The sequence below is a fragment of the Centropristis striata genome, chromosome 16, assembly GCF_030273125.1.
Source record: "Centropristis striata isolate RG_2023a ecotype Rhode Island chromosome 16, C.striata_1.0, whole genome shotgun sequence".
Classification (NCBI taxonomy): Eukaryota; Metazoa; Chordata; class Actinopteri; order Perciformes; family Serranidae; genus Centropristis; species Centropristis striata.
Genome location: NC_081532.1, coordinates 11543706 through 11568850, shown reverse-complemented (window position 1 = coordinate 11568850; position 25145 = coordinate 11543706). Strand labels below are relative to the sequence as shown.

At 38.1% G+C, this 25145-nt stretch overlaps 1 protein-coding gene across 2 annotated transcripts in view; it reads left to right on the top strand.

Moving 5' to 3' along the window:
• The window catches only part of vps39 (VPS39 subunit of HOPS complex), a 28913-nt gene extending 11513 nt beyond the window's left edge, over window positions 1-17400 (top strand). For both annotated transcript variants that reach the window (XM_059353345.1, XM_059353344.1), the window contains exons 13-24: window positions 63-203; window positions 1629-1770; window positions 2767-2853; window positions 4936-5009; window positions 5691-5907; window positions 7388-7516; window positions 8241-8343; window positions 8688-8733; window positions 9745-9894; window positions 13360-13494; window positions 15902-15993; window positions 16571-17400. In XM_059353345.1, the coding sequence (XP_059209328.1) occupies window positions 63-203; window positions 1629-1770; window positions 2767-2853; window positions 4936-5009; window positions 5691-5907; window positions 7388-7516; window positions 8241-8343; window positions 8688-8733; window positions 9745-9894; window positions 13360-13494; window positions 15902-15993; window positions 16571-16652 (1398 nt within the window). In that variant the 3' untranslated portion in view covers window positions 16653-17400. The remainder of the gene's footprint in view (window positions 1-62; window positions 204-1628; window positions 1771-2766; window positions 2854-4935; window positions 5010-5690; window positions 5908-7387; window positions 7517-8240; window positions 8344-8687; window positions 8734-9744; window positions 9895-13359; window positions 13495-15901; window positions 15994-16570) is intronic.
• The last annotated feature ends 7745 nt before the right edge of the window (window positions 17401-25145 follow it).

The window sequence follows — 25145 nt, the reverse complement described above, 5'->3', positions numbered from 1 at the left end:
AAAGATGTTATAATATTGATAATTCACTTTATTAGTCTTTATTCATTTTTGTCCCCCCACAGAAACGCAGCCATCTTGTGAAACAGCTGAATGATTCTGATCCTTCTACAACGTCTCCGCTCATGGAGGGAACACCTACGATTAAAAGCCGCAAAAAACTCCTGCAGATCATTGATACCACCCTGCTGAAATGTTACCTGCATGTAAGGCCACACTGCCCTCTTTTTTCTTTCTTAAAAATTGGTTTCAGGCCAAACTGCCATGTTTAAAGAATTATTCTTACTTGATATGAATAATTCAATAGGAGCTCTAAAGATTACTCAATTAATTGCCAGATATTTTGATTATTTATTTTTTTATTTTTAAGAAAATAATCTAAAATTCCAGCTGCTCAAATGTGAATATATTCTGGTTTCTTCACTCTTCTTTGACAGTGAACTGAATAGTCTGAGTGGTGGAAAAATAAGACACTTGAAGACTAATTAATTAATTAATGAATAATGGAAATTGTAGTTGCAACCTTAAATTGAATGTCTTGCAGAATATACAGAATTCACTCTGTACAGTGTATTGATCTCTTATCCTCTGTTGTTTTCATTTTATGCTGCCATTTTGTCAGGTGTCACTTTTTTCATAGAGTGGATTTTTACATTTTGAATGAAACACATTTATTTGAAACATTTTCAAACAGACTTATTTTGATCTTATCTTTCGCTTTTCTTTAATGCCACTTATGTCATACTTTTTGATCAACAACCAACCTGCAGTTGTCAGTGAACCCAATCCAAATGTGTATATTTCATCATAAAAGATACATCGGCTTTTCTGATTTTGGCACCGTCCACTTAGAGCAAAACGGTATGATCACAAGGAAGTAATTCCAAACACTCAGCGAAATTGGCAGCAACACCAGACAGTTAACTTTGCCTCACATGAAGCCAAACGGGTTCTGTGTTAGGCTGCTCATTTACTTTGAAGTAAGAAAAACTGAGTCACAGTTAGAAGAAGTTTGGTTTTGATGATCATCAAGGCGTAGTAGCTGCAGTGATGTGGGTCTGGTGTTTTTTTTTCTGGGGAGTAGATGCCTCTGGTCAACAAAGCAAAACTTTCAATTTACCAGGCAATCTCTGTGTCAAACCTCATCTATGTTAAGAGAGTAACTCCAAGTGTTGGAGTGAGATCACAGAGCATCCAAAGTAAGTTTCTCAACAGCACGGTTTGGCTTTGTGTGAGGCACTAAGTAGTATTTCTGCTGCTCCTCCATGTTAAGATGAGCCAATACATGTGGCTTCCAGGAAAAAAAGGCCACCAGGTGCTTCCCTTTGGAGGTGTAATAAGCACCATTTAATTAGAGGAACTCTAAGGGCAGCTCACAATGGAGGGATAACCTCGGAGTGACTGGAGATCCTCTAAAACATTGTGTGCTTTGGAGTGCCAACACCTGCACTGGATTATTTAAATGATAAACACATTGTGACGCAGAGAGGATGAACTAGTCAGTGAAGTCACCTGCCCCTGAAGTCTTTGGGCAAAACACAACCTGAACTTTAGAGAGGTGAATGGATTAAAATTTGGAAAAGTGCGGTGTTTCATAATCCCCTCCTATCCCCTTCCTCCCCCACATTCAGACCAACGTGGCCCTGGTGTCCCCTCTTCTTCGTCTGGAAAACAACCACTGCCACATTGAAGAGAGCGAGTATGTCCTGAAGAAGGCCCATAAGTACAGCGAGCTCATTATTCTCTATGAGAAGAAGGGTCTGCACCAGAAAGGTAAGGGCCTTCCTGCTGGTCACCTACCTGTGCTGCAAACCTGATGATTGTTTTTCATGCATTCATGTTACAATTGAATTGTTCAGCCTGTGGTCCTTCACTTACTTTATGTAATTCAGTATGGTTCTCTAGAAACTAAATGTTGCCCATCCCTGATCTAGACTGATAAATAGCACTACAGGTAAGAGGAAAAATACACTTTTTTAAAAATAGGAACTTTATCATCAAGCAGCATACAACAGGATTCGTCAATCAACTGGGTAATGACTCACATCACAGTTCAGTTTTATTCCTCAAAATGTGGTTTATCTGTTGCAGGCCTAGGCATGACAACTGAACACACAACAATAAAACAAAAAAAAACATCTGTTCCAAATTTCACTTTCAAATTGGATGTTGAGTTTGGATTTTTAGTATTTAAACTTGATGCCAGAACCATGTCAGCCTTTGTCAGCAGCCCCCTCATTACCTTCCAACTCAAATACAAGAGCCATTGTACACTTAATTGTTCTATTATGTTTAAATTCAATAGGTACTAGTCATGTGCTCGTAACTGAGCTGTATTCTGGGTGGAGGGTGGATCAGCTTTGTTAGGCTACATAGTTTATCTCAGAGGAGGTTTCCTGTGTGCGGTCGACTCGTCATCCTCGTAGATCAGAGCTGTCCTAATGTTATTTGGTTTTCTGGCGGTATATTTTGGGCTGCTCTCACTTTGAGCGTGGCTGGTTTTAATCGTTCAGCTGTGTATCTGATGTCATGCTGATCGGGTCTGCCCCTCTTTATCTCTTCCAATTCAAACCAGCTGTTCCCGTCCACCAACAAAACACTGTTGCATGTGCTTCATTCAGTTTCTGTTGTTTGGATGAGTTATGTAATGCAGTGTGCAGCACAGAGTGGATGACATCCTTCTACTTTCCATCACTCAGACTAATCTCACATTTGCCCTCTCTCACACGCCTCCCTTCATTTTCCCTCACCCTGTTTGCCCTCTTGCAGCTCTGCAGGTGCTGCTGGATCAGTCCACCAAGGCCAACTCTCCACTGAAGGGCCATGAGCGAACAGTCCAGTACCTCCAAAGACTGGGTAAGCACCAACAGCCAACTTGCGTCTGTTTTAACTTGGAGTGTCAGAGCTGTCATCTCTGCTTGATATGCTGAACTTGTCGGGGTGATTTTGGGAAAGGCTCTGAGAAAACTTTCACCCTGATTGATTGTGGATGTTGGATGAAATATACTATAGTCTGTCGCATGTCATGGCCTGCAGTCTTTCAAATGTCTGGCACTGACAAAATGAGAGGGATTTTGTACCATATGTGTCAGTATTTACTTTGTAACTCATTTGTATCTATGCACCAGTGATGCCAAAATAAAGTCCTGTACTTAGCAGATACTTGGCAGTTGAAGGTGCTGAGTGTGTGGGTTTTTGTTAAAATTTGAGTGTGGTGTGATGATTTGGTAATTATAATGTCACCTGTAGAATGGATGGATGATTAGAAGCCATTTTAATACCAGTTATATTCTGATTACCCATGTTTTGTTCTAGTTTAGTGGTGAAATAAACAGCAATGTAATCTCCACTTAAAGGTTTTTTTTGCCACTTACAGGCTCGGATTGTTATTACAAGTGTCCGAAAACTTAAGGAAAAGACCTCACAGAGATATTAAACGCTTTGTGTTTACCTTACACTTGATCCTGTCAAGTCTAGCTCAAGTCTTGTTCAGAAATCTTGAGAAGTGGCTTGTTACCTACAGACAATGGTGGAAATGTGAGTTAGAGGGTTGTAGAAAGAAATGCCAGGAAGACTTTGTTGTGTTGAAGTACAGAAAGCTTAGCTTAGTGTGACCATGAGGCCTTGGGTTGAGTCTTTTGACCAATTGAGGCTTAGATTGAAGTTAAACTCTTTCAACTCTATACTCTGATTGTGTTAATCAGTCAAACGGCAAATTATGAAACACCCTCTTCGTGTTATTGAAAAGATTTTCATGGCTGAATATTTAGCTGATTTCAACAATATGGAAGAGGCAACACAAGGTTTCAGAACAAGACTTCTCTTTAAGCAAGACCACATCAAGGTAAAGGTAGAGAAAAAAGTTTTATTTCTCTGCAGGGTCCTTCCATTATGTTTCAGACACACAAGCACTTTTTGAGGCACCGTCAAAGATTACATGATTACATTTTTGCTTTTTCACAGCTGCTGCACTCTCACTCAATACTCGACCAATTTCAAGCATTTGTTGTCACCATTAGTCATCTAGATATAAAAACATGGTAAAAAAAAAAAGGTTCTGGATGGGGGGAAAAATTCCCTTTAAACTACTTCCCCTAAAAGCATTACATTTGGTCACAAAGAGGATGAGATTTCTTCAAGGCGAAGGTTTTTTCTCTACGCTGTAGAAAGAACATGCTGGGAGTGATTTTTGTTTTTGATTCTTCCCATCAGCTTTTCAATGTGTTAAAACACAACAACAATCTAGTAAACTGCCTGTGAAATAAAACCCAGTGGCAAAAACTAAAATCAAAAGCTCTGTGGAGGCTTTCAGCTTCCATGGCAGTGGTTCAGTTTGTTAATGGTAGCGATGCATTATACAGTACAGTTTTTCTCCTCTCTGCCAACTATAAACAAAAAAAGCCCATTATAACTGGAGTGACGGTTTCTGAATAACAGTACAAACAAACCTTCAGAGTAAAATGTTTTGGCACATCTTTAACAAATACATTTTTAACATGTGGGCGACACTTGGTCTTAAACTTATTCAGGTCAAGACAGCAACATTTTCTTGCTTGTTATACTTTAGAATATTACTTAAAATCTATTTTGAACAAGTACTATTTGTGTATGCTCCTACACCACTACACACTAGATTAATAACATATTTTAATTGTTAATTAATCTGCAGATTGTTTTCATGATTGGTTAGGTTATCGTTAATAATAATAATAAGATTTGTGGAAAAAATGACTTAAATTTTTAATATAATATATGTCATAACTCAAAGTTATTGTTGTAATCGTTTATTGATGGTTATGTGCTGCATATGTCACCTTGAAAGGAATTTTTCTGAGGATGATTCCTGATTATGCGCTTGATAGTCTGCGTTATATATTCATCCTTGCGTCCTTGGTGAAGTTAAACTTACTTATCTGTTGTAATTACTTTCTCATACAGGAGTGGAGAATTTGGGAATAATATTCGAGTTTTCTCCCTGGGTGTTGAAGATCTGTCCTGAGGATGGCTTGAAGGTAGGAGATTACACAAAATGTTGAACTAAGGTTTTTTTTCTTTACATATTTGAATTTTCTTGCTTTGCTCATTCTTCGATATCTTTTTTAATTCACATAATGCATAGATATAATATTGACTCCAAATATTTCTTTGTATTCTAACTATAGTTTATATGTAGTCAAAGCCCAGCTCAAACTACAGAAGTTTAAAAATCTTTTGAAATGTTCTTCTCTCCAATCTCAAACATGCCCACACAAGATTTAAAAAAATGATGGTGCCTTACACATTACAAGATATTGTTAAGAAAATTCTACCAGTGGGTGCAAAGCACCACCTCACGTGATGTTTCTCACATGCAGAAACAGATTTAAACAAAAACATGCAGAAACAGATTCAAACAGTTGTATTTTAACAACATGCAGTAGTAATTATTTACAGTTAGAGAAAAAAAGGAAGGAAGCGACAGTGAACACCTGTTGTCCATCAAGATTTTAGTCCATTTTAATATCTGTCAACAGTAGTATACTGTCTAACGTTAGCCTCAGGGGCTAGGATGTTTATTGATGATTGGCAGCACTGTCAGCTGCTCTGGCTTGTCTGTTTCCACCAAGGTCCCAGACCAGATTTCTCCTCCGGTTAACTGGCTTTAACATGAAGAAAGCTCTTCTGTAGGTTTAAAAATCTCTCTTCTTGTCCAGATCTTCACGGAGGACCTGACAGAGGTGGAGACTTTGCCCAGGGACAAGGTGCTGAACTTCCTGAAGGAGGGCTTTAAGGAGCTCGCCATCCCGTATTTGGAGCACATAATTTATGTGTGGGACGATAAGGGCCCGGAGTTTCACAATGTGCTGATTCAGCTCTACCTGGAGAGGGTTCAAGGCCTCATGAAACAGTATCTCAACTCACTGCCAGAAGGTACGAGCAAGAGTTAATTTAGGAAAAGTCAAGTAAAGATGTTTAAACAGGAAATGAAGGGCTTATTTTTTTCTCTTCATCCTGACACAGATGTGTAATTAGAGGTGCTGACAGACACTTAACATTCAGTCACTTCTACCTGAAGCAAAGCTAGAAAGAAAAGGAAAACTTTTTATAGAAGTGTGAAATTGTTGTATTTGAGCTGCAGGGTAACATGAACCTTGGGCTTTAATATTTTCTTAATGCCAAAAGAAAGCAATGCTAATTTATCGTAGGATTTCGATGCGATTACATCACTGCATATGGGTTCAGTTTGCCTTTGCTTACTCCTCCAGATAGTTGTCCCTCATTGCTTTGGAGATAAAGCAGTTGTCAGGACTTATTATGGAGTCCATTCGTCTCTCTCTGTTTGTGCCTTTTTAATGATCATCCAGGGACTGTGTATTGAAATGAACCTGTCAGCCAACACGGCTACATTTGCAGGGGTGCTCATTAATGTGCACTCCGTCTGAGGGAAAAAGCTAATAAAAGCAACTAATTATATAAATAAATCTGTCTGTGGGCAGGTTACTGCTTCACGTCGCGTTATGAAGCACATTGCACAGCACTGACTGTGATATTAAGATATTGTTTCTCTCTGATTATTCAGTTTTTATATACATTATTCATAGTTGGTGTATCAGTACTATTTTAAGGTTCACTTCAATGTGCCCCATTGAGTTTCCTGTTAACAGAAAAACAAAAAAAGTTATGTTTATATCCAGTGTTTCTCAACAAAACACATTTTGTATATTTAATAGGTCCAACAAACATGTTGAGTGCATTCCGTTCCTTCGTACAAAGCTGACTTTTAGACACATCCAAGTCTTTTTCACTGCCTTTGTTGGCGTGTTACCACCACTGACCGTCAATCAGTGTAATAGTGTGAAACCATTGGCTTGCACAATACCAACAAAGCAGGTAAAAAAAAAAAATCCATAATAACCATTCCATAATAACATAACATAATAACCTTTCAGCATATTTCAATGCAAGTGGTCTGAGAGAAAACTAGACTTCTGCAGCTTCTTTAGGCGCTATTTTCTGGCTTTAGAAAATCTAGTCTGTGAACAGAGACTTCGGCCAATCACGGGTCATTTCAGAGAGAGAGGACCTACCTAGAGAGTGCCCATTTTAGTTTATATATATTTAAGAACTTATCCTGTTTTTATGTTGACGATTTCTGATGCTATGAGGGATATAACCTAAATAATTAGGATTATCATGATTTCAATACCTTAACTAATCATTCGGTCTTAAAATATCATGACATTGAAAAGAAGGCCCATCAAATTGATTATTTAGTTATTATTATTATTTAGAAGAAATTAAACATATTATCACAGAAGACGAGAAAAATAATTGATTATCAAAATTGTGGCACCTTCTGTTGATTCACCAATCGATTAATTGACCAATCGATTAATCTAATCTGTTGTAGGAGTTCCAGCTGTTGCTGCGGGGAAGGAGGAAGGTGATCTGGGAGAGTTCAGGAACAAGCTGCTGTCTTTCCTCGATATTTCTACAAGCTACGAACCATCTAGGCTCATCAGTGACTTTCCCTTTGATGGTAAGAAATGTGGTTTAAATAAGACATCTGTTCTGTTTGCTTAACAAATACAAACCTGGATCTTCTTTTATGAAAAATGAAAAAAACAATGTCTTAAGCATTTACACCTCATGTATGGATGGAAATGTGTTGTTTTTGATACACTGATCTGTTGATAGTCAAAGTGAACCACAGATTTTAATATCAAGTCAGTTCAAATCAGTGGTGGGATGTAACTTAGAACATTTACTTAGGTGATGTACTTTTTTACTTGTAATCTAATACATTTTACAAGAAAATATTACACTTAATGACAGCTTTGTTACATTTCAGGTTAAAAATTTTCCTACCTTTCATGTCAAAGCAAACAAACAAAAAAGAATTGTGATAAACACAAGGATGAAGTGTTCCTTTAAGGGTTGAGAAAATTCTCCTACTTCTTAAGCTCAATAAACTATTTAAAAACCCTCTTTGATCAGCTGGAAAATTCGCTGTCACAAAGCTGAGAGCAGGGCTGTTTTTCATTTTTATTTATATAGCTCAATATCACAAATCACAAATTTGCCTCAGGGGTCTTTATGCAACGTTATATAACATCCACCTCAGAAAAACAAAGTATTTCATATACTTCCCATTACCTCATGTACATATGTTCTCAGTTATAGAGGAAAGTTTTAGTCAAGTTATATACGTTTAAGCTGAAGAGTGAGACTTGCACCTTTTGACCTTGTTTTCCATCTCCAAGGCCTGCTGGAGGAACGAGCTCTGCTGCTGGGTCGGATGGGTAAACACGAGCAGGCGCTCTTCATCTATGTGCACATCCTGAAAGACACTCGCATGGCTGAAGAGTGAGTACTACTGCAAACAACACAGAATCCTGCAGAATAACTGGGAGGGAAATTCACACCATCCACCAGCCAAATGTTCCCAAACTACAGCAGTTAATTTGACTAATGATGAGGAGATAATTTCTGACTATAAAAGTGTAAATTGTTCTTTTGCCCAGAAATGATATTTAATTGCTTGTTCTGCAAGGCAGCAAAATACATTTTAATGGCCATCATCATGTGACTAAACTGTGCTGTCCTGATTATCTTGTTCTGCTGCTACTGTGAGCATGTTGGTCAAACATCATGGAAATGAACAGAGCTTTGATGTTTTGTGGTCATGATTTTCTGTGTGTGCTCTGCAGATACTGTCACAGCCACTACAACAGTCTAGTTGAAGGGAATAAGGATGTAAGTAGCTTTTATTGATTTGTTCCTGATTTAGTTCATTTCAACCCCCCAAAAAATGTTTCCCTGTTCTCTTGGATTTTGTTGTTTTTTTGGCCATTTTTTCATTTTGTATGCTCTGCTGCCTCCTGTTAAGTGCTTTTGTGTTTGCAAAAACAAAAACACAAATATCATGGATTATTTATGACTCAAGCTTCATATGTCAGGCACATTGCCAGCCATACAAACAAGCCTTATTCCTCAGAAATGACAGCTGACATTGTCTGCTTTGTATTTAAACTGTTGTTTGACTCTGTTATCAAACGAGAGCATTATAAAAACATTGAAAAAAAAAAGAATGAACAAGCATCGGATTGGAGGCGGAATCAATGAATCACTGTTGTTTCTGTAAAGGTCAAAAAGAAATAAGATCCCTGTTTAGACACTGAATAGTTGACGCCCTGTGTAAATTCCAATTTTAATATTAAACCAGTTATTATAGGCAGTTTTTAAAGGAATCGTTTATCATTTTAGGAAATACCTTTTTTCGCTTTATTGCATAGAAATGACAATATACATAGGCAATATACAAGTTACCACTTTCATTCCTGCGCATTAGATTTAATGTTGCATAAAGGTTTGAAGTCAGCATTCCTAGTCTACCTGATCTGAGTTATCACACTATTCAAAGATTTGGATTTATTTTATGTCTTTTATTAAGTATATGCACATTTATTTTATTTTCAATTTAATGAATGTATTTAATTTGGGAGGAAAAAAAACTATTTTGCTTTTTTATAGCCAGTAAAAACATAAAAATTGTCCTTTGTGATATATGTACATCAATATGTAAATTTTGTTTTTATTTTGTAAAAAACCTTATAGCTGTTATTTTCTGATCATTATTGTCTAACATGATAATTTGCAGTCGTGTGTGTGTGTGTGTGTTTCTGTCGCTTCATCGGTTTAGTGGAGAGAAAAAATGATTCCGATTCAGATAAGTTAAATTCTAACAGCTGTATGTGTTCCCTTCAGGTTTATCTGTCTCTGCTGCGGATGTACCTGTCACCTCCTGATGTTCACTGCCTGGGGCCCATTAAGATGGAGCTGTCGGAGCCTCAGGCCAACCTGCAGGCGGCCCTGCACGTCCTGGAGCTGCACCACAGCAAACTGAACACCACCAAGGTAAACAGTGACAGAGCAGCCCTTCCATTCCTCAACAGGGGGTTTAACAGCAAACCCCAGTCTAAAAAATACTCAATAATAATTCTGTTTTTATCTCTTCGGAGTATAACATATGTTTACAGCATTAAAGACTGTGTCAACGTCAAGTAAGTTGTCACTGAAAAGTGCTTAAACTTTTGTGATGCTGCCAAAATATTCTGATGCGTGCACAAAATTGTTGCACTTGAATTCAACTTTCCTACTCAGCAAACTCCATCTGGTACTTCAAGCTGCACATTAAATCAGAAAGCAAAAATTAGTTTCTAATTCAACCCAGGGCTACATTATTACAAGTTGACTCTTTGCCATCGCTGGATTTAGTAATCATTGCCAATTCAGACAAGACGTGAAAGGGGAGCTGATAAGAGTCGGCTTGTTTGGGCTGGATTAAATCGAGATGGAATAACATGATTAAAGATGACACGCGCTCACACAAAATTAGTCATTTGGCATTTGGTGGGGAATTAAAGCAGCGACTGAACTGAACACAACTCTTCTAAAGATTTGATTTAGTTTGTTTTTAGAGCGAGACGAGAGGGGATTGCACAGTCGGGGGGTAATCAGACTGCTGCCTTTGTGATAGAAAAGATCCAGCAAACCAAAAAAAGATTTCCACCGAGGTGCGGATCTCCCTCGAGAGGCGTCTCCGCTGCAATGTGAATATCTTTGATGAGTTTCCTTTCATATACCTGCCTCAACTACCTGAACCAAGAACTGAACTAGCAAAGAGTTAATTGAATAAAAAGCTTGTGACCTATTTTGTTTGTCAAACTTTTATGTCACAATCCACCAAATGCTGTCTAGTAAAAAAAGATATCCCTTAAGGAACGCCTTGTAAAGCTATTCGGTTTTTATCCCCAAGAATGCATGTTATTACATCAACATGGTATACAAGCCAGTGAGAGAAAAAAACAAGCATTGTACATTTTCAAAGCCAAGGCTACAATGAAACAAAAGTAGGAAAGTATCTTGTACCCAGGAATACTTTTTTTTCTTCTTTTTTTCTGTAATATCCAGCTGCAAAAAATCTTACCGCACAATCCAGGTCGAGGATAAAAACAGTCAATCACCTTCCTAAATCTCATCACAAAGCTACAAAAGCACAGCGACACACTGTCACTGTAAATATTTTAATACTCATATTGAACAATTTCATCAGTTCTATGAGTTATAGCATCATTGTAAAATGCACCATAACAGACTGTGTTTTATCTGTGATTTAAAGTGGACGTGATTGTTTGTGAAATACATCGCTGATCCGTGCTCAACCACAGACATGTCAAATTTAAGAGTCTCTCAAGGGAAACACTGCAGGTTTATATGGGTGTTTAGATTTAGACCCAGCAGCCTGGAAGTTCTCCATCTTGTCTTTCTGTGCCACGCTGCCTCCCTGAGCGCCCTCATTGACTTTAACGGCACCATGCTTTTATTTCCCCTGGCCTCGCTCCCAGACTCTGCCTCGCCAGGAGAGCATAAAGGCGACAAGACAAGACTGTACAAAACTTCCAGAACACTTCCAACATGAAGCAGTTTTTTTATCTGTAATTTCTTTTCACCAATGTCTTGTGTAGAGCTGCAACTAAAAGATTATCTTCATTCTCAAGGTGTCTCTCAATATCTTCTCATTCAGTCTGTTAAACGTTCCTTCATCATGGAAATTCTAAATGTGAGAACCTGGAAACAGCAAATGTTTGATGCTAATGTTTGATAAATTATTCATTGATTATCAGAATTGTTGCAGATTAATTTTCTGGCGATTAACTAAAAGCACAAATTCTTTTCAAAACAGTTTATTAACATGTAGTTGGCAGCCTGTGGGACCTCCCAGGTCGGTTGTTGAGCTTATTAGAAGCTCCAAATGAGCTACAGGGTCAGGCTCCTCGTTCAACAGCACTTGAGCACAAAAGATGTCAAGGAAAAGGAATTTTCATTAAAGTTGAGCAGCTTTCCAGTAACAAACCTGCATCCTGAACTCAGTGAAATAGTCAGGAATACCTACATAGACGCTAAACAATGTACTGCTGTGGACAAGGGCAGCAGCTTAACTTATTTTGACCCCCTAGGATTATCAATAGCAGTTTAAGTATACGCTATATTTAGAATAATTGGGCCACTTTACTTTGCTGAAAGACGGCCATTTCCAAATGAAGCCGTTGTCTATGCTCTCTTCAAAGCCACCAGAATCTATTGACAAAAACAGCAATTTTAGCTTGCAGGAAACTGGAGTTGCTGGTCTAACAATGCCTCGATCGGTTAGTTTGTTTGTTCGATTGTGTGACTTTGGAGTTTTAAAGGTTTAGTTCGGATTTAGCAAAGTATAATAATAATTAACACCATCTTTATATTATTTATTATTAATAATAATAATAATAATAATAATAATAATATAAAGAATAACTCAAACTAACTGACTGATCAAAGCCAGTACGTCTATCTGCCGGTGCATCAGTACAGGACTCCACTACATGATACAGTTTGGTTAGGTTTTTGTATATGGTATTTGTATATTTTATATAGATATGTTGAGGAGAAGATCATGGTTTGCAGTAAAATGAATACACTAATGCTGGAAGTTATCGTGGAATGTGTCGTGTAGCCTTAGAGAGTGCAGATAAACCATTCTCAATTGAGTCAGTGATAGACCACCAACTCCTGTTTTGGTCAAAGGAGTGTGTTGGCTCTGAAGAGAAAAAACTTCAGATCCCCCACTGGAAAGGGCTGTCTGACATAAAGTTAAAGCTGTGAAAATATTTTAAATATATCGTACTGATCCACAGCAGTACGTAGCTTAGCTTCTGTGCCAGTTTTCCTGCCTGCTTCTACAGGGTAGAGTTGTCCGCCACCTACTGTAGGTCTGATTATAGATAAGTACCTCATACAGACACACAGTTACAATCCTTTAACTTTCTTTGTGGAAGTATCAGCTAGCTAATTAAACAAACAATCAAGAAACTAAATGCCAGCTCTGTTGATCTTCAGCAGGAAACTCTCACTCTCTGCTGTCTCATTAAATTACATTGAACAAGAGGAAAACAAGTAGTGGCCTTGATTGTTTTTAGTTTCTCTGAGCATTTACACAGCATGCACACAGGTGAGTTTTTTTAATTTCTTATGTGAAGAGACAATGCTGTCGGGGAAGTCATCATTGAATAGTCATTTCAACATTAATTTCATATTATTAAAAAAAATAACTCAGTCTTTGTTACAGCTCCTTCTAAATTAATTTCAGCAACTGCGTTTCACCACAAGATGAAGATTACCACCTCTACCATCTCAATTATACTTTTAAATTAGTTTAATTATCTTCTGATTTTTGTCCATTCAATCCTCAAAGTCCCCCTTCATAAAGACAGAGTTGTAATATAAAAATAAAAAAAAAACGTGCTAATGCCCGGTTTAACAAGCCAACATGTTTTTTGTTTTCAGGCCATCAATTTGCTCCCAGCAAACACTCAGATCCGAGAGATCCGGGTCTTCCTGGAGAGCGTCCTGGAGGAGAAGGCACAGAGGAAACGCTGCAACCAGGTGCTGAAGAGTCTGCTGCAGGCCGAGTTTCTCCGGGTGAGTTCTGTAGAATTTGTTTACATGATGGTTCATGCAAATTAAATTAAAATGTCTGTTGTAGCATCGAATGTAGTTTACCTTTCACATGACCGACTGTTGTGTAAAGTCAAATAAAACCCTTTAGATTAGAAGTGATTATTGTGTTCTTGGTAGGAATCAGGGCCTCTGTCTTCTTTCTTATTAAGAAAATATAAAACTTAATTGATCCACTCAGAGAAACAGTATGTTTTATACGCCTCTCTCTAAAGTCAGGGAGCAGTGTCCGTTCCAAAACTGCTTCTCTTCATCTGAGAGAGATTCAGTTCATTTCAAGGACACTTCAGCCTGCTCGATGTGTGCTTATGTGACACAAAAGTCTTCATGTTGAAGGACACATTTTCAGTGTCAGATGTTAATCCTTAGAAAGGAATTTGAAGATTTGAATCTTGAACAATGTTGAAATAAATGATCTAGGACTTTTTCTGTGTTTTTCATCCAAATTTTGGTTACAAATTTGTTAAAATCCTTGTAAGTGAGCACTTTACCATTGCCAAGATCATAACATCAACATGACAACATGACAATTGTGGCATATCAAGATGCTATGAATGTGCCTTGGGCTGCTCACAATACAAGGCCACTCTCAAATGTGCAGCTTAATCACACAGTACAATGCCACAGATGTCGCAAATTTTTGGGGAACCTGCCATTGGCATGCTGACTACAGGAACGTTCACCAGAGCTGTTGCCTGAGACGTGACTGCTTATCTTACATCCAACCGGACTCGCACCAGACTACTGTATAAATACGCCAGCTGCGAACCTCCACAACTGACTAACTGACCTGCAAGATTGTCTGAAAATGGCCACCTGCACAGCTGTTTACAAAACAAAATCATTTCTGCACAAATTGTTAGAAACCGTCTCAGGGAAGCTCTTTTGCGTGTTTATTGTCCTCATCAGGGTCATCAGGGTCTTGGCACTTTGGAGAAGCGTTCTCTTAATGGATGAATCGTGTGTGACCATAAAATGCATGTTTGTCGCCCTAGTCATGTGAAATTCAGGGTTCTAAGTGCATAATAAATGTATTTTCTGAAGATACATTTTAAAGTGGCCTATTATTCTAACCAGCCAAGGCACATCTTTGTAATAATCACTCTGTGAAATAACATCTTGTGTGCTAACAAGTTCAGTGTTCAGTGTAATTTCTAGATGATGTAATCGGGACACAGGATGTGATGTGTACGATCATTAGTGTTAATTGTGACAGCCACCCCTGTGGAACAGATAAAAGAGCACCATTTAAATAAACCTGTCAACAGAAAATCAGATATGCTGCAGTGCCGTGCTCCCAGCCTTTTGTACAAAGCAGTGTCAACATATTGCCTCCGGTCACAGGTTGCATGTCTATTAGTTGAGAGCAGTTCAATTGAATATTGATTTTTCCTGTCAGATTGAAGTGCAACTTAAATTAAACTGCATTTTATCTGCTCTGTAAAACACATGTCCTCTGTTGTCCTCTGAGAAAAAAGACATCAGCTGTTGGCTTTTCGTCTGACAGAGAGCTTGTTTCCATCAAAGTAATTTGCAGAAACATCACCACTCTGTCATTGACAGACAGCAGCTTTCCACACAACACAGCACAACAGACTTTGAAGAAGCACATCAGCTTTCCTGCTAAAGCCTTCTTCTTATCTAACTTCTTCTTCTTTCATCTTGTCTTTTTAACTTGTGCTTCAGCAAGGAACGAGGCACTGCTAACATCAGTTTTGCAGGATAGATATTTATTCAGCTGCTGAGCTGCAGCATGTTTAATAGCATGTAAATGTTCCTGTTACTCTTCTATACCAGCTTCTATACCTGCTGACAACACGCTATCTGTCTGTCCCTTGTGAGCTACAGAGCAAATCTGTTTGATTTTTCTTAATTCATTTTTTCTCTTCATTTTAATAATAAAAACATATTAGTTTAAAACATATTACTATTTTTTGGACTAACTTTCTAGTGTGCTAATCTAAGGGGCCTGAAGAGGAAAAATTAAACAATATTTCCCAGCAAATAGTATATGTAGCCAGACAATAAACATACAGTTTGTGTTGCTATTTTATTTTCTATTCCTCTAACCTTCTCCTAACCCCAATTATGTTACTTAATTGTAGGAGATGAATCCTCCAGGTTGGGAAAGCACTCTCGAGTCCACAGTGTTGATTAACAACTCAAAAGTGGGAACTGTAACACTATTTTGTCCGTCATATATTGAATGTTGGTGTTGAAGTGACACAGGGATGAAAGGGTTTTAAGATTAGAGAAGAAGGTTTTTTACCTTGTTGTCGAGCTCCGGGGTAATCTAGTTCAAAAACAAGATTTTAAAGCTGATTTACTGTGACGTCTGTCTCTGCTCACCTGGCATGTTTTCTGTTATCAGGTACAAGAGGAGCGGATCTTCCACCAGCAGGTTAAATGCGTCATCACAGAGGAAAAGACCTGCAGAGTCTGCAAGAAGAAAATAGGAAACAGGTAACCTGCTCACAGTGAAGATGGATACATTTGAAAATATGCACTTTTTTAAAATTAGATGGTCAAAGGTATATTTCCATGGTAACTAAGGTCCATTCCAATATATTTTCCCACGCGATTATTGCAGCATCACAAGAATGTGCAACAATTCATAACAACTCACAAGTGTTTTAATAATTTCTTTACAATTCTTTTGAACAAAAAAAATATGCTTGCTGTGAAACCGCTTTAAATCTTGAAAAAGTGGACTGATTTTTTTTGTGTGTGCATTGTAGAGGTATTGAGAGTTATCATCAAAATCCTCAATAATTTGGATTTTATGACACCACCAGCGCATGTATCTTCCATTCTGCATCTTTTATCTCTTTTTATTGGATTCTTTTGTATCTGCAGCTTTGGGTTTTATTAACTTCAGCCCCATTTTTATGCCCTGAGTTGCTGTTAATTTCACACCCTTTTCATTTTGAGTTCACTCTTCTAAATTTTAATTAAATGCCTGTTTATCTGCTGTGATGCAGTGAGTCACAAGGCTGCCAACAGTAAAGTATTCTCAGTTTGTTTATCTTTTATCTTTCAGTGCGTTTGCCAGGTATCCCAACGGCGTGGTGGTGCATTACTTCTGCTGCAAAGACCGCAACGTGTGTCCCACCGAGCAGTAACGGCTCCACCTGACAACAACTGTTTACTAATTAATAACCCCCTCTCCCACTCAATGCTCGGACATCTTTGAACTAGATATGCGTCAGAAGGTTGGAGGATAATTTCCAGGCTGTTGACTCGGATGCTCGTATCCAAAGCACCTTACAGAAGTACGAGTGCAGACATTTTTTAACCTGAGTTAACCTCGGGCGTTCTCCCCGCTGAGCAGAACAAGACCTCCCTCTGAAATCTGAAAAGGTCGAGACTTTTCTTTCTCTCTGTGCATGAAGAAACCGCTGGAATGTCTGGGGTCGCTCAACAGGAGGAGGGAAATAAAGAGAAAGAGGGAGGTAGAGTCTGACATTTGAAAAGCATGTGTCACTGTAACGCTAGAAGGGAGTCACTTCCCTTCATGTTGCCTCGGAAGAAAAATGGGCGCTATTGACAAGACGCCCAGAGGAAGCGAGTGCTTGTTCTCGTTCTCACCAGGAGATGATTACAAGCTTTTTTTTTTTTCTGTTTTTATTTCTTCTCTCTTCCTGCCTCTTACTGTCTCCCGCCCCTCCTGTAACACTGTGTGAGGCCTCAAACTCCGCTTGATACGCCATATTCGCTCTGCAGGAGTGCAGTTAAATGCCTTTTTGTGACTCTGAAGATTGTACTTACAGTGAAGTCAGATGTCTGTCATTGTTTTTTAGCATGTGCCGGTACTGACTCAGCATTCGTCTTACAGTGTGTTTTACATTTTTGTTTTTTTTATTTAACATTTGAGGCAACAGACTAACATTATTCATAGCAATTTTTTTATTCCACCATTTTCTGCTTTTACAGCGTGAGAATGATTTCAACCAGGCATCTTCTCTTCTCTCTAATACATTTTTTTCTCATCTATCTGTATTCATTCTTTGTTTTTTCTATCTCAGACTTTTATGAAGTTTAGTTTATGAAATAGAACTCCTTAAATGTGAGACTATGTAACTTTTGAACAGCAGCCGCGGTGTTAACAAGTGTTAATTGCAGAATGATCGCATTGAATTTCGCAGTTGCTTTAATGTCCCAGTGAAACGCAAGTTAGAGCACCTTCATCTTCTGTACTGTGACGTATTCCCAAGTGAAACTGAATATTTCAGCAGTGCTCAATTACAAGAGGGAATGGCATCAAACCTTTTGCATTTGCATTAAAAAGTGGGCAGGTGTAGAGTTTTAACCCAATACGGAGCTACAGAAGAGTGTTGGCTCACACACGCCTCCCTCACTTGTTGTTAGATCAGAAGGAGAACGAGGGAGAAATTAAAAATAAAACGATGCACGCTCTCCCTCCATGCTGCCAAGTCTGCCGTCATTCTGCTGCAGCATTGTTCATGTGCATGCACTGCCTGCGCAACGCCAGATGAAAATAAGCAAAGATTTCCTGAATGAATTAGACCTCAGCCACATTGTTACATTAGAAGCAGTTTAAACTACATTTCCATGTGTTTATTTATGTGTGTCTGGACAGATGTTGTCACTGCGGTAGCATCACATTCTTTGATGCTGATGTTGCTAACTAATGAATCTTAGTGTTGTTTGGCACCTGCTTACATGTCATAATTTGTTTTACAGGAAGGAAACATGATTGGATTTTGATGCTAAACAATAATACCGAAATTGACAAAATTCACTGGTTTCATCTTCTCAAATGTGAGGATTTGCTGATCTCCTGTGTCATGTATGACAGTAAATTAATTATCCTTGGGTTTGTGCGAATGTTGATCACATAAAATTAGCAAAGTGAAGACACTTTGAGGTTAAAGAAATGGGTTTTTATAAAACATTTTATGAGATAAATAAAAAGACTAATTACTAATTAAAACAAAAATCTTCCAATATTGCCAAAAAAAGGTGTTACACTTGGCTGAAGTGGAGAGTTTGTATATTGAAAATAGCAAAGTGTGACAAAGTGCAATGGAAACAGAAGCAGGTGACTTTATGTCCACTGAGGCTTCTGCTCTGCTGAAGAGACTTAAAATAGCAGCAAAAGTCTTCTCATCTCTCCACACAGATCTGATGTCATTAAACACTAAAGTCATATTTACTTATTTTCTAATTTAGTTTGACTGGCCCCCTTTTAATTTTCTCATCTTGTCGCTCCCTCTTCCATATAATGCTTATCAAATAAAATTAAAACAACCATTCATTCACACAGTTCCTTGAAATTTGGTTACAATTTGCACTACATTTGGATGGAAACCTTCCTAGAGACTAAATGACTGATCAAGAAAATAAAGCAGCAAAAATAATTGTTAGTTGCAGCCCCTCCAAACATTAGCCGCTATTAGCTGCTGATCATATCAAAAGAGCAAACCAGTTGTATGTTCAATTGAGCAAGAGTGTGTTTTATTGCTTATGATTAGATTTTTTTTGTTTGTTTTGTCTTTCAAAAGTTAAACAGTCTCACTCTGAGGAAGATCACAAAATAACGTACAGCACTTTAAAAGTGGATGCTTGTTTATTGTCGTGTCACACGTCTGAGTGATGAAAAAAAACTGGAAGTAATGTTGATGACATGGAAGAAATGATTGATCTGTGCGTTTTAAAGGCAATATAGTTATAAGATGTGTTTGTTTACCGTCCGCCTGGGAGGTAAATCACGAAGGACTCCCCACTTACCTGAAACTAAAATACAAGCAATGAATGTATGTTTTCAAACTGTGTCGTCGCTGACGTCCACTTATGTCACTTAAATTTGTGTTTTTAACCACTAAGTCTTGCATCACATTTAAGTTTGGCACAAGTTGTAGCTTTATCTTCATCTCCTGCTCCTTGAAAACACTTCCTCCCCTTCTGCTCTTGAAAGGTTTGCACACGTTCTCTGCTAAGACTGTTTCTTTTATAGTGGGAGCATTTGTCCCGCTGTGTGTATACTGTATAAAGACTGAGAGTGAAAGTTATTTGATTCTGAAGGGCGACCCAGCAGGTACCGTCTGTCTGTCTGTCTGTCTGTTTGTTTGGCTGTTTGGCTTTAATCAGTAATAAAGAAACATTTCCACTCATCTGTGCATCTGTGTGATATCACACTGTCTGACAGATGCTCACACTGCTGCAGCTGCTATTTAACATGTTCTGCATTACAAGTCAGTGATTCTTGTTTGATTTGAACATTTTATAAACCCGCAAATGAATGCAGTCTGTGTGAAAATATACTTCGGTCCAAAATGTTGATGTTCAACACCAGAAGGAAATTAAGTTAATGGATAAAACGTTACAAGATTCTTAAGCAAATTTTTAAAAGTAAAAAAACAAAAAACGTTTTGAATAAAATGATTCAATTACCAAATCTGAGTTAATTATTTACTAATTTTTTAAATATTAACACGGGTAAATTTAAGTTTTTATGTCATAAATTTAACTTCTAATGTTTTAATTTTGTTTACATCCAAATTTAGATTTTAATATCTCAGAGTTTTAAATATGCATTTTAAAAGTATTATAAAAGTTGCTACATTTTAAAACAGTAAGTAATTAGTTTTTATTTGTAGGCAAACATTTTTTACATGCTAATATTTTTTACATATTATGACAATTTTTTTTCTAAATGTTTAAAAATGTTGCATTTTAATCTTTATTTTATTTTCATCTTTATTTTTTCTTAGTCAAAATGTTATATATATTATTATTCCTGCTTCATCGATATTTATTTTCTATTTTTCTTGCAGTAATAAGACCGCAGTCCATAAAAAGAAAAATCACTTTACACAGTCAGAAATTAAATACAACTTTCAGGAGCTTGATCACATGCAGACTGAATTTTGAAATGCATAAATTAAATAAAAAATAATTTATTATTACATTTTAATTGATCTAAATATAATCAAATGATTTTTGTTAAATGTTAAAGAAAAAAAAAGTGTGACATTTCAGATCAAAGCACTTCCTCTTCCTATAAGTGAATAAGAGCACTTGCTCTCCACTTATCCATTCACGGACAGTCAGCATCCCCATTTCTCATCTGGAAGTCGTTTCCCCCAGATAGACCCATTATCCTCCGGGCTGAGGCACCGGAGAATACCCACACTGTTACTTGTACTGCTAATGGACTTCCTACACTGAGCCGAGCCAGCTGGAGTAACAGAATCACAACAGCCCGACTGCTCAGCAACGCAGTTAGTCACTCACACACACACACACACACACACACACACCCTGAGAGCAAGGTCTGCCAACTGCTCTCTACACCGGGGCCTCGGCTGGATCCTGATGACTCCGTCGTCTGGGCAGGACCGAGCCTGAGAAACCCAAACCGGCAGAATATGTTCTGCTGATAAACGCATCACTGAAGCATATGGACTCCAACAAGATTGTACAAACGTCCCCTGTGACTTTGAAAAAGCCACGAGGCGGCGAGAAACGTTGAATAATTCATCATACTCCAAATTATTGTAGCGCTCTCTCTCTGTGAGTGTGTGTGTGTGTGTGTGTGTGTGTTTTTTTTTTTTTTTACTGGGATGCTGTAATGTCTTGGAATGGTGCTCCAGTGTGCAAATGGAAAAGACGTTCCAGTTGGACGCAGTGAGTCCAGCAGGCGAGAGCTGCCCAGTTTAACTGTGCCCGCCTCGGCTCTGTGTTCTGCAGAGCTGGCAGGGAGAAACGACCTCCTCTGGTTTTTAACGATGACATGTTTGTGTAAATACTCCGCAAATTATGACGATGATTATGTGATGAGTGATTTTAACGTGCTGAAACCTCCATCTGGTTTTTGTTCTGTTTGTTGTTGCTCTTCTGGCTTTGTTGTTAGCCGTGTCGGTCTACCACGCTGAAACATTTTTGGGTTTTAGTGACACTTTTTTTGACAAATATTGGGTTGATTGGCATGAAATTTTGTACAGACATTCACGGCTCCCACGATAAATCCTGACATCTTTGCTGCATTGAGGAGTTTCCCTCCTCTCTTCACCATGAGGTTCATATTTGTGGCTTTGAGTTGAAATTTCTCAACATCCACAGGAAGGTTTGTCCCAGATTTTGGTTCAGACATTTATATTCCACTCATTCTTGGTCCCTTGACTTTTCATCTTGCGCTGTCAAAATTTCAACTTGTCCAATACTTTTATCACCAAATACCTGCAGAACTAATAATAATAAGAATACATTAGATTTATGTAGCGCTTTTCTGGATACTCAAACGCACTTTACAGTAGAACAAAACAAAAAGAGCAGTACAAAGAAGAAAAACAGTGTCATTGTCAATGGTTGTAGGCAGATTTTAAGAGGTGTGGTTTTTTTGAGGGATTTCTTGAAGGTGAAGAATGGTATTAAATTTAGCTTTTTCTATGAATTTTGGAAATTCATCCCTACAGAAAATGCTGTTTTACATCAACAACCAATGGACCTTCATGCTCAACAACTCCGTTTTCAGTGTTGACAAGGAAATAGTAATGTATTCTGAATACTAATCTGTCCGAGTGTTATCTTTCTAGGCCAAAAGCATAATTCTGACATCGTCCTGCTGTGAATTTACTCTGCAGTTGCCATGTAGCAGGTGCGCTATTTGTTCAACTTTTTATTGAAAATCTGTGCTTCATAGGGACGTTACAGCAAATGAAACTCGAAGGACACTCGATGTTCCAGCCTCCGCCAGGGACAAGCTATATTTCAAAGTGATGAAAAAAAATTATGATTTGTATATCCACCCTGTGATCCTGCTACATAATGTTATATGTTCTTCCTTGGCCCAGTCTTTCAACAAAGTTTCATGAAAATCTGGCCAGTAGTTCTTCTCTAATCCAGCTGACAAACAGACAAACAAACCAACAATAAAAGCTCATTGGTGGAGGTAATAAAATAATCACTTTAAGTAATATATGTAACTTTATTCAGAATGCCACCAATTTAAACTGTAATTGTAAAGTAATACAGTTTCTCATATTTTGTATGTTAGATGCGAAATCTTGTTGCTTTTATTCTGTATTTTTTTAATTCTGTAATCACACCAAACACAAAATGAACAATCCCATTAGCCTCAGCTGTCCTGTGTGTTTGGAGCTAAAAAGGCCAATATTGGCATGCTAACACACTAAGCAAAGAGGGTGAATGTGGTAGAAATTATCCCTGCATAACATCAGCATGTTAGCATGACTGTAGACTCTTTGTCTTGTTTTTTTTTCGTCTGAATCCAAAACTCTGCAGCCTCAACGCTGGCATTCACAGTTTAAGGATTGTAGAAAAAGCTTTTCTCTCCTGAACTTATATTTTGCTGACTGTGTGATTTATACAATTACAGACTTATTATAACACACAAACACACACACACACACACACACACACACACACTGGTTTAATCATCACTTTTGGGGACCACCCTTTCTAGAGGTTATAGAGAGCTGAAAAAAAAGAGTAAACTTGTCTTAGGTTAGTCAGCCTTTACACGACTTCAAATCTCTGAAATTGTGGATTGTGATGAAGTGATGTTTTTAATCAGGCTTTATGGGGACATCCGGAAAAAACAGTAAACTTGCTTTTAGGGTACACCATTTACATGAATTAGCATATTTCACACATTATTTGGTGAATAATGGGGACCTACTTTTACATAAAACAATGAAAATGAGATACATATTTTCTAAGAAGCCAATTCTATAATGAGGGCATTTGCAAAATTAGTAACTGACATTAAGCAAAAATAATATTGAGTAGACACACACACACACACACACACACACACACACACACACACACACACACACACACACACACATACTGAGAGCTGGCTGGCTGCTAATCCACTGCAGGAGTAGAAGTGTATTAACACCTATTTAATATGAAGTCAGAGCTTTGAATCACAGTAAAAACATGTTTCCCTGCAAGTCTTTTTCTGTATTTGTCATTATTTTTATGAAAAATATCTTCAAACTGCATCTGTTTTATTTTATGTTATTAAGATAACATCTTCTGTGTTATTATGTCAGAGGTGTGAGTTTAGTAGGTGTGTGTGTGTGTGTGCAAACACAGCGGCTGTCTGCTTTTCTTTCCTCCTAATCCCCCATGTGCCTTGTGACAACACGGCCCTCAGCAGCTCCCAGCCGGCTCTGGATGTGTTGTCAGTAATCTACCTGGCACTGTGAGCTTTCTCTACATCTTGCTATCGTTTATCTCCAAAAACAAATAGTGTTGAGTTTCATTTTATTAGCAAATATTTGTTCACGATTAGTGTGTGTGTGTGACAGCTCAGGTGAGTGCTGGGCGCGGTTCAAACCAGGACACGGGAGCTGGTGGCGGCGTTTGTTAATATCTCCGCTTCGTGTACTTTCCTGCTCATAAGTTTCTGCATCCTGCAGCTCCACCCGTCTGGTATGACTTGCATGATACAAACCACAACTGATGCTTTGTTCCAGCAGACGTCACTTGGAAAAAAGCTGTATCTGCTGACTGATTAAGAAAACAGTTGCACTTATTTTTGGTTGTACAGTAACTTAAAGAGAGAACTCGGCATAAGAAGAACAGCTGGCAGTCATGTGGGTTTTTATGTGTGATATTTATTTTTTTGTTGCTGGTAACTGGCCAAAAGTAGAAGGTGTCAGGCCGTGTTGAGCTATTTACAGCGCAGATACACTGGAGTTTAGTATGAAAGATGAAAAATATTGAGTCAGACTTTGGGTCTAGTTTGTCAGAAACAACATTAATAAACACAGGGATCAAATCTACCATTGAAGAGACGGTAGCCATAAAAAATTTCAAAAATTTCTAATTTAAACTGATGATGACACCTCTGAAGTTCACTAATTAACAGGATGATACTGCACCTGGCCAAGAAATTTTCTGGCACATAACCAAGATTCTGGTTTTAATAACACTGTTTAAACAAAGATACTGGTTAGAAGGAAGTTGGTGCATTGAAATCGTAGATACTTCTTGGCTCCTAACTGGGTGTGGTCGCCACTCGTCTGGAAGTATTGTGAACGTCAAGAATAATTTATCTAACAGTCACATTAGTTTGCTTGGATGAAAATGTTGAGACAGTTTGGATAATGCCATCTGTTCTTGTGAGACTTTGGGTCACGTTAACACTATCAGTGTTGCCAGGTCTCGGGGGAGTGAGTTGCTGTGACAGAGACAGGTCTCGAACAAAGTTAGTTTTCTCCTGATTTGTCTGTATTTATTCTGGCAACTGGGACAAAATACTTGGTCATAATCCGTGCTCACTTTAATTTCTTTTATTGAAAACAATGACTCAGATCTGCAGCTAGCCTTCTATAGGGAGGTGTCGGTGGTGAGACCTATATAGCACATATACACAAACTGAGTTGACTCACTTCTCAGCTATCTCTCAGCAAGGAAATACTGATAACGTATAATTTCTATAAGACTCAACTTGCTCTAACTTGTTGGTACAGCATAGCTTTACTCAACTTGCTCCTGGTCCTTTTTCTGTTACCACACAGTCTATGGCACCACATTGGTTGAGTTTCCAAGCGACTGGGTTGCAACTAGACGGTTGAGTTAAAACACTGCAGACTTCTGATTGGTCAGAGACACAG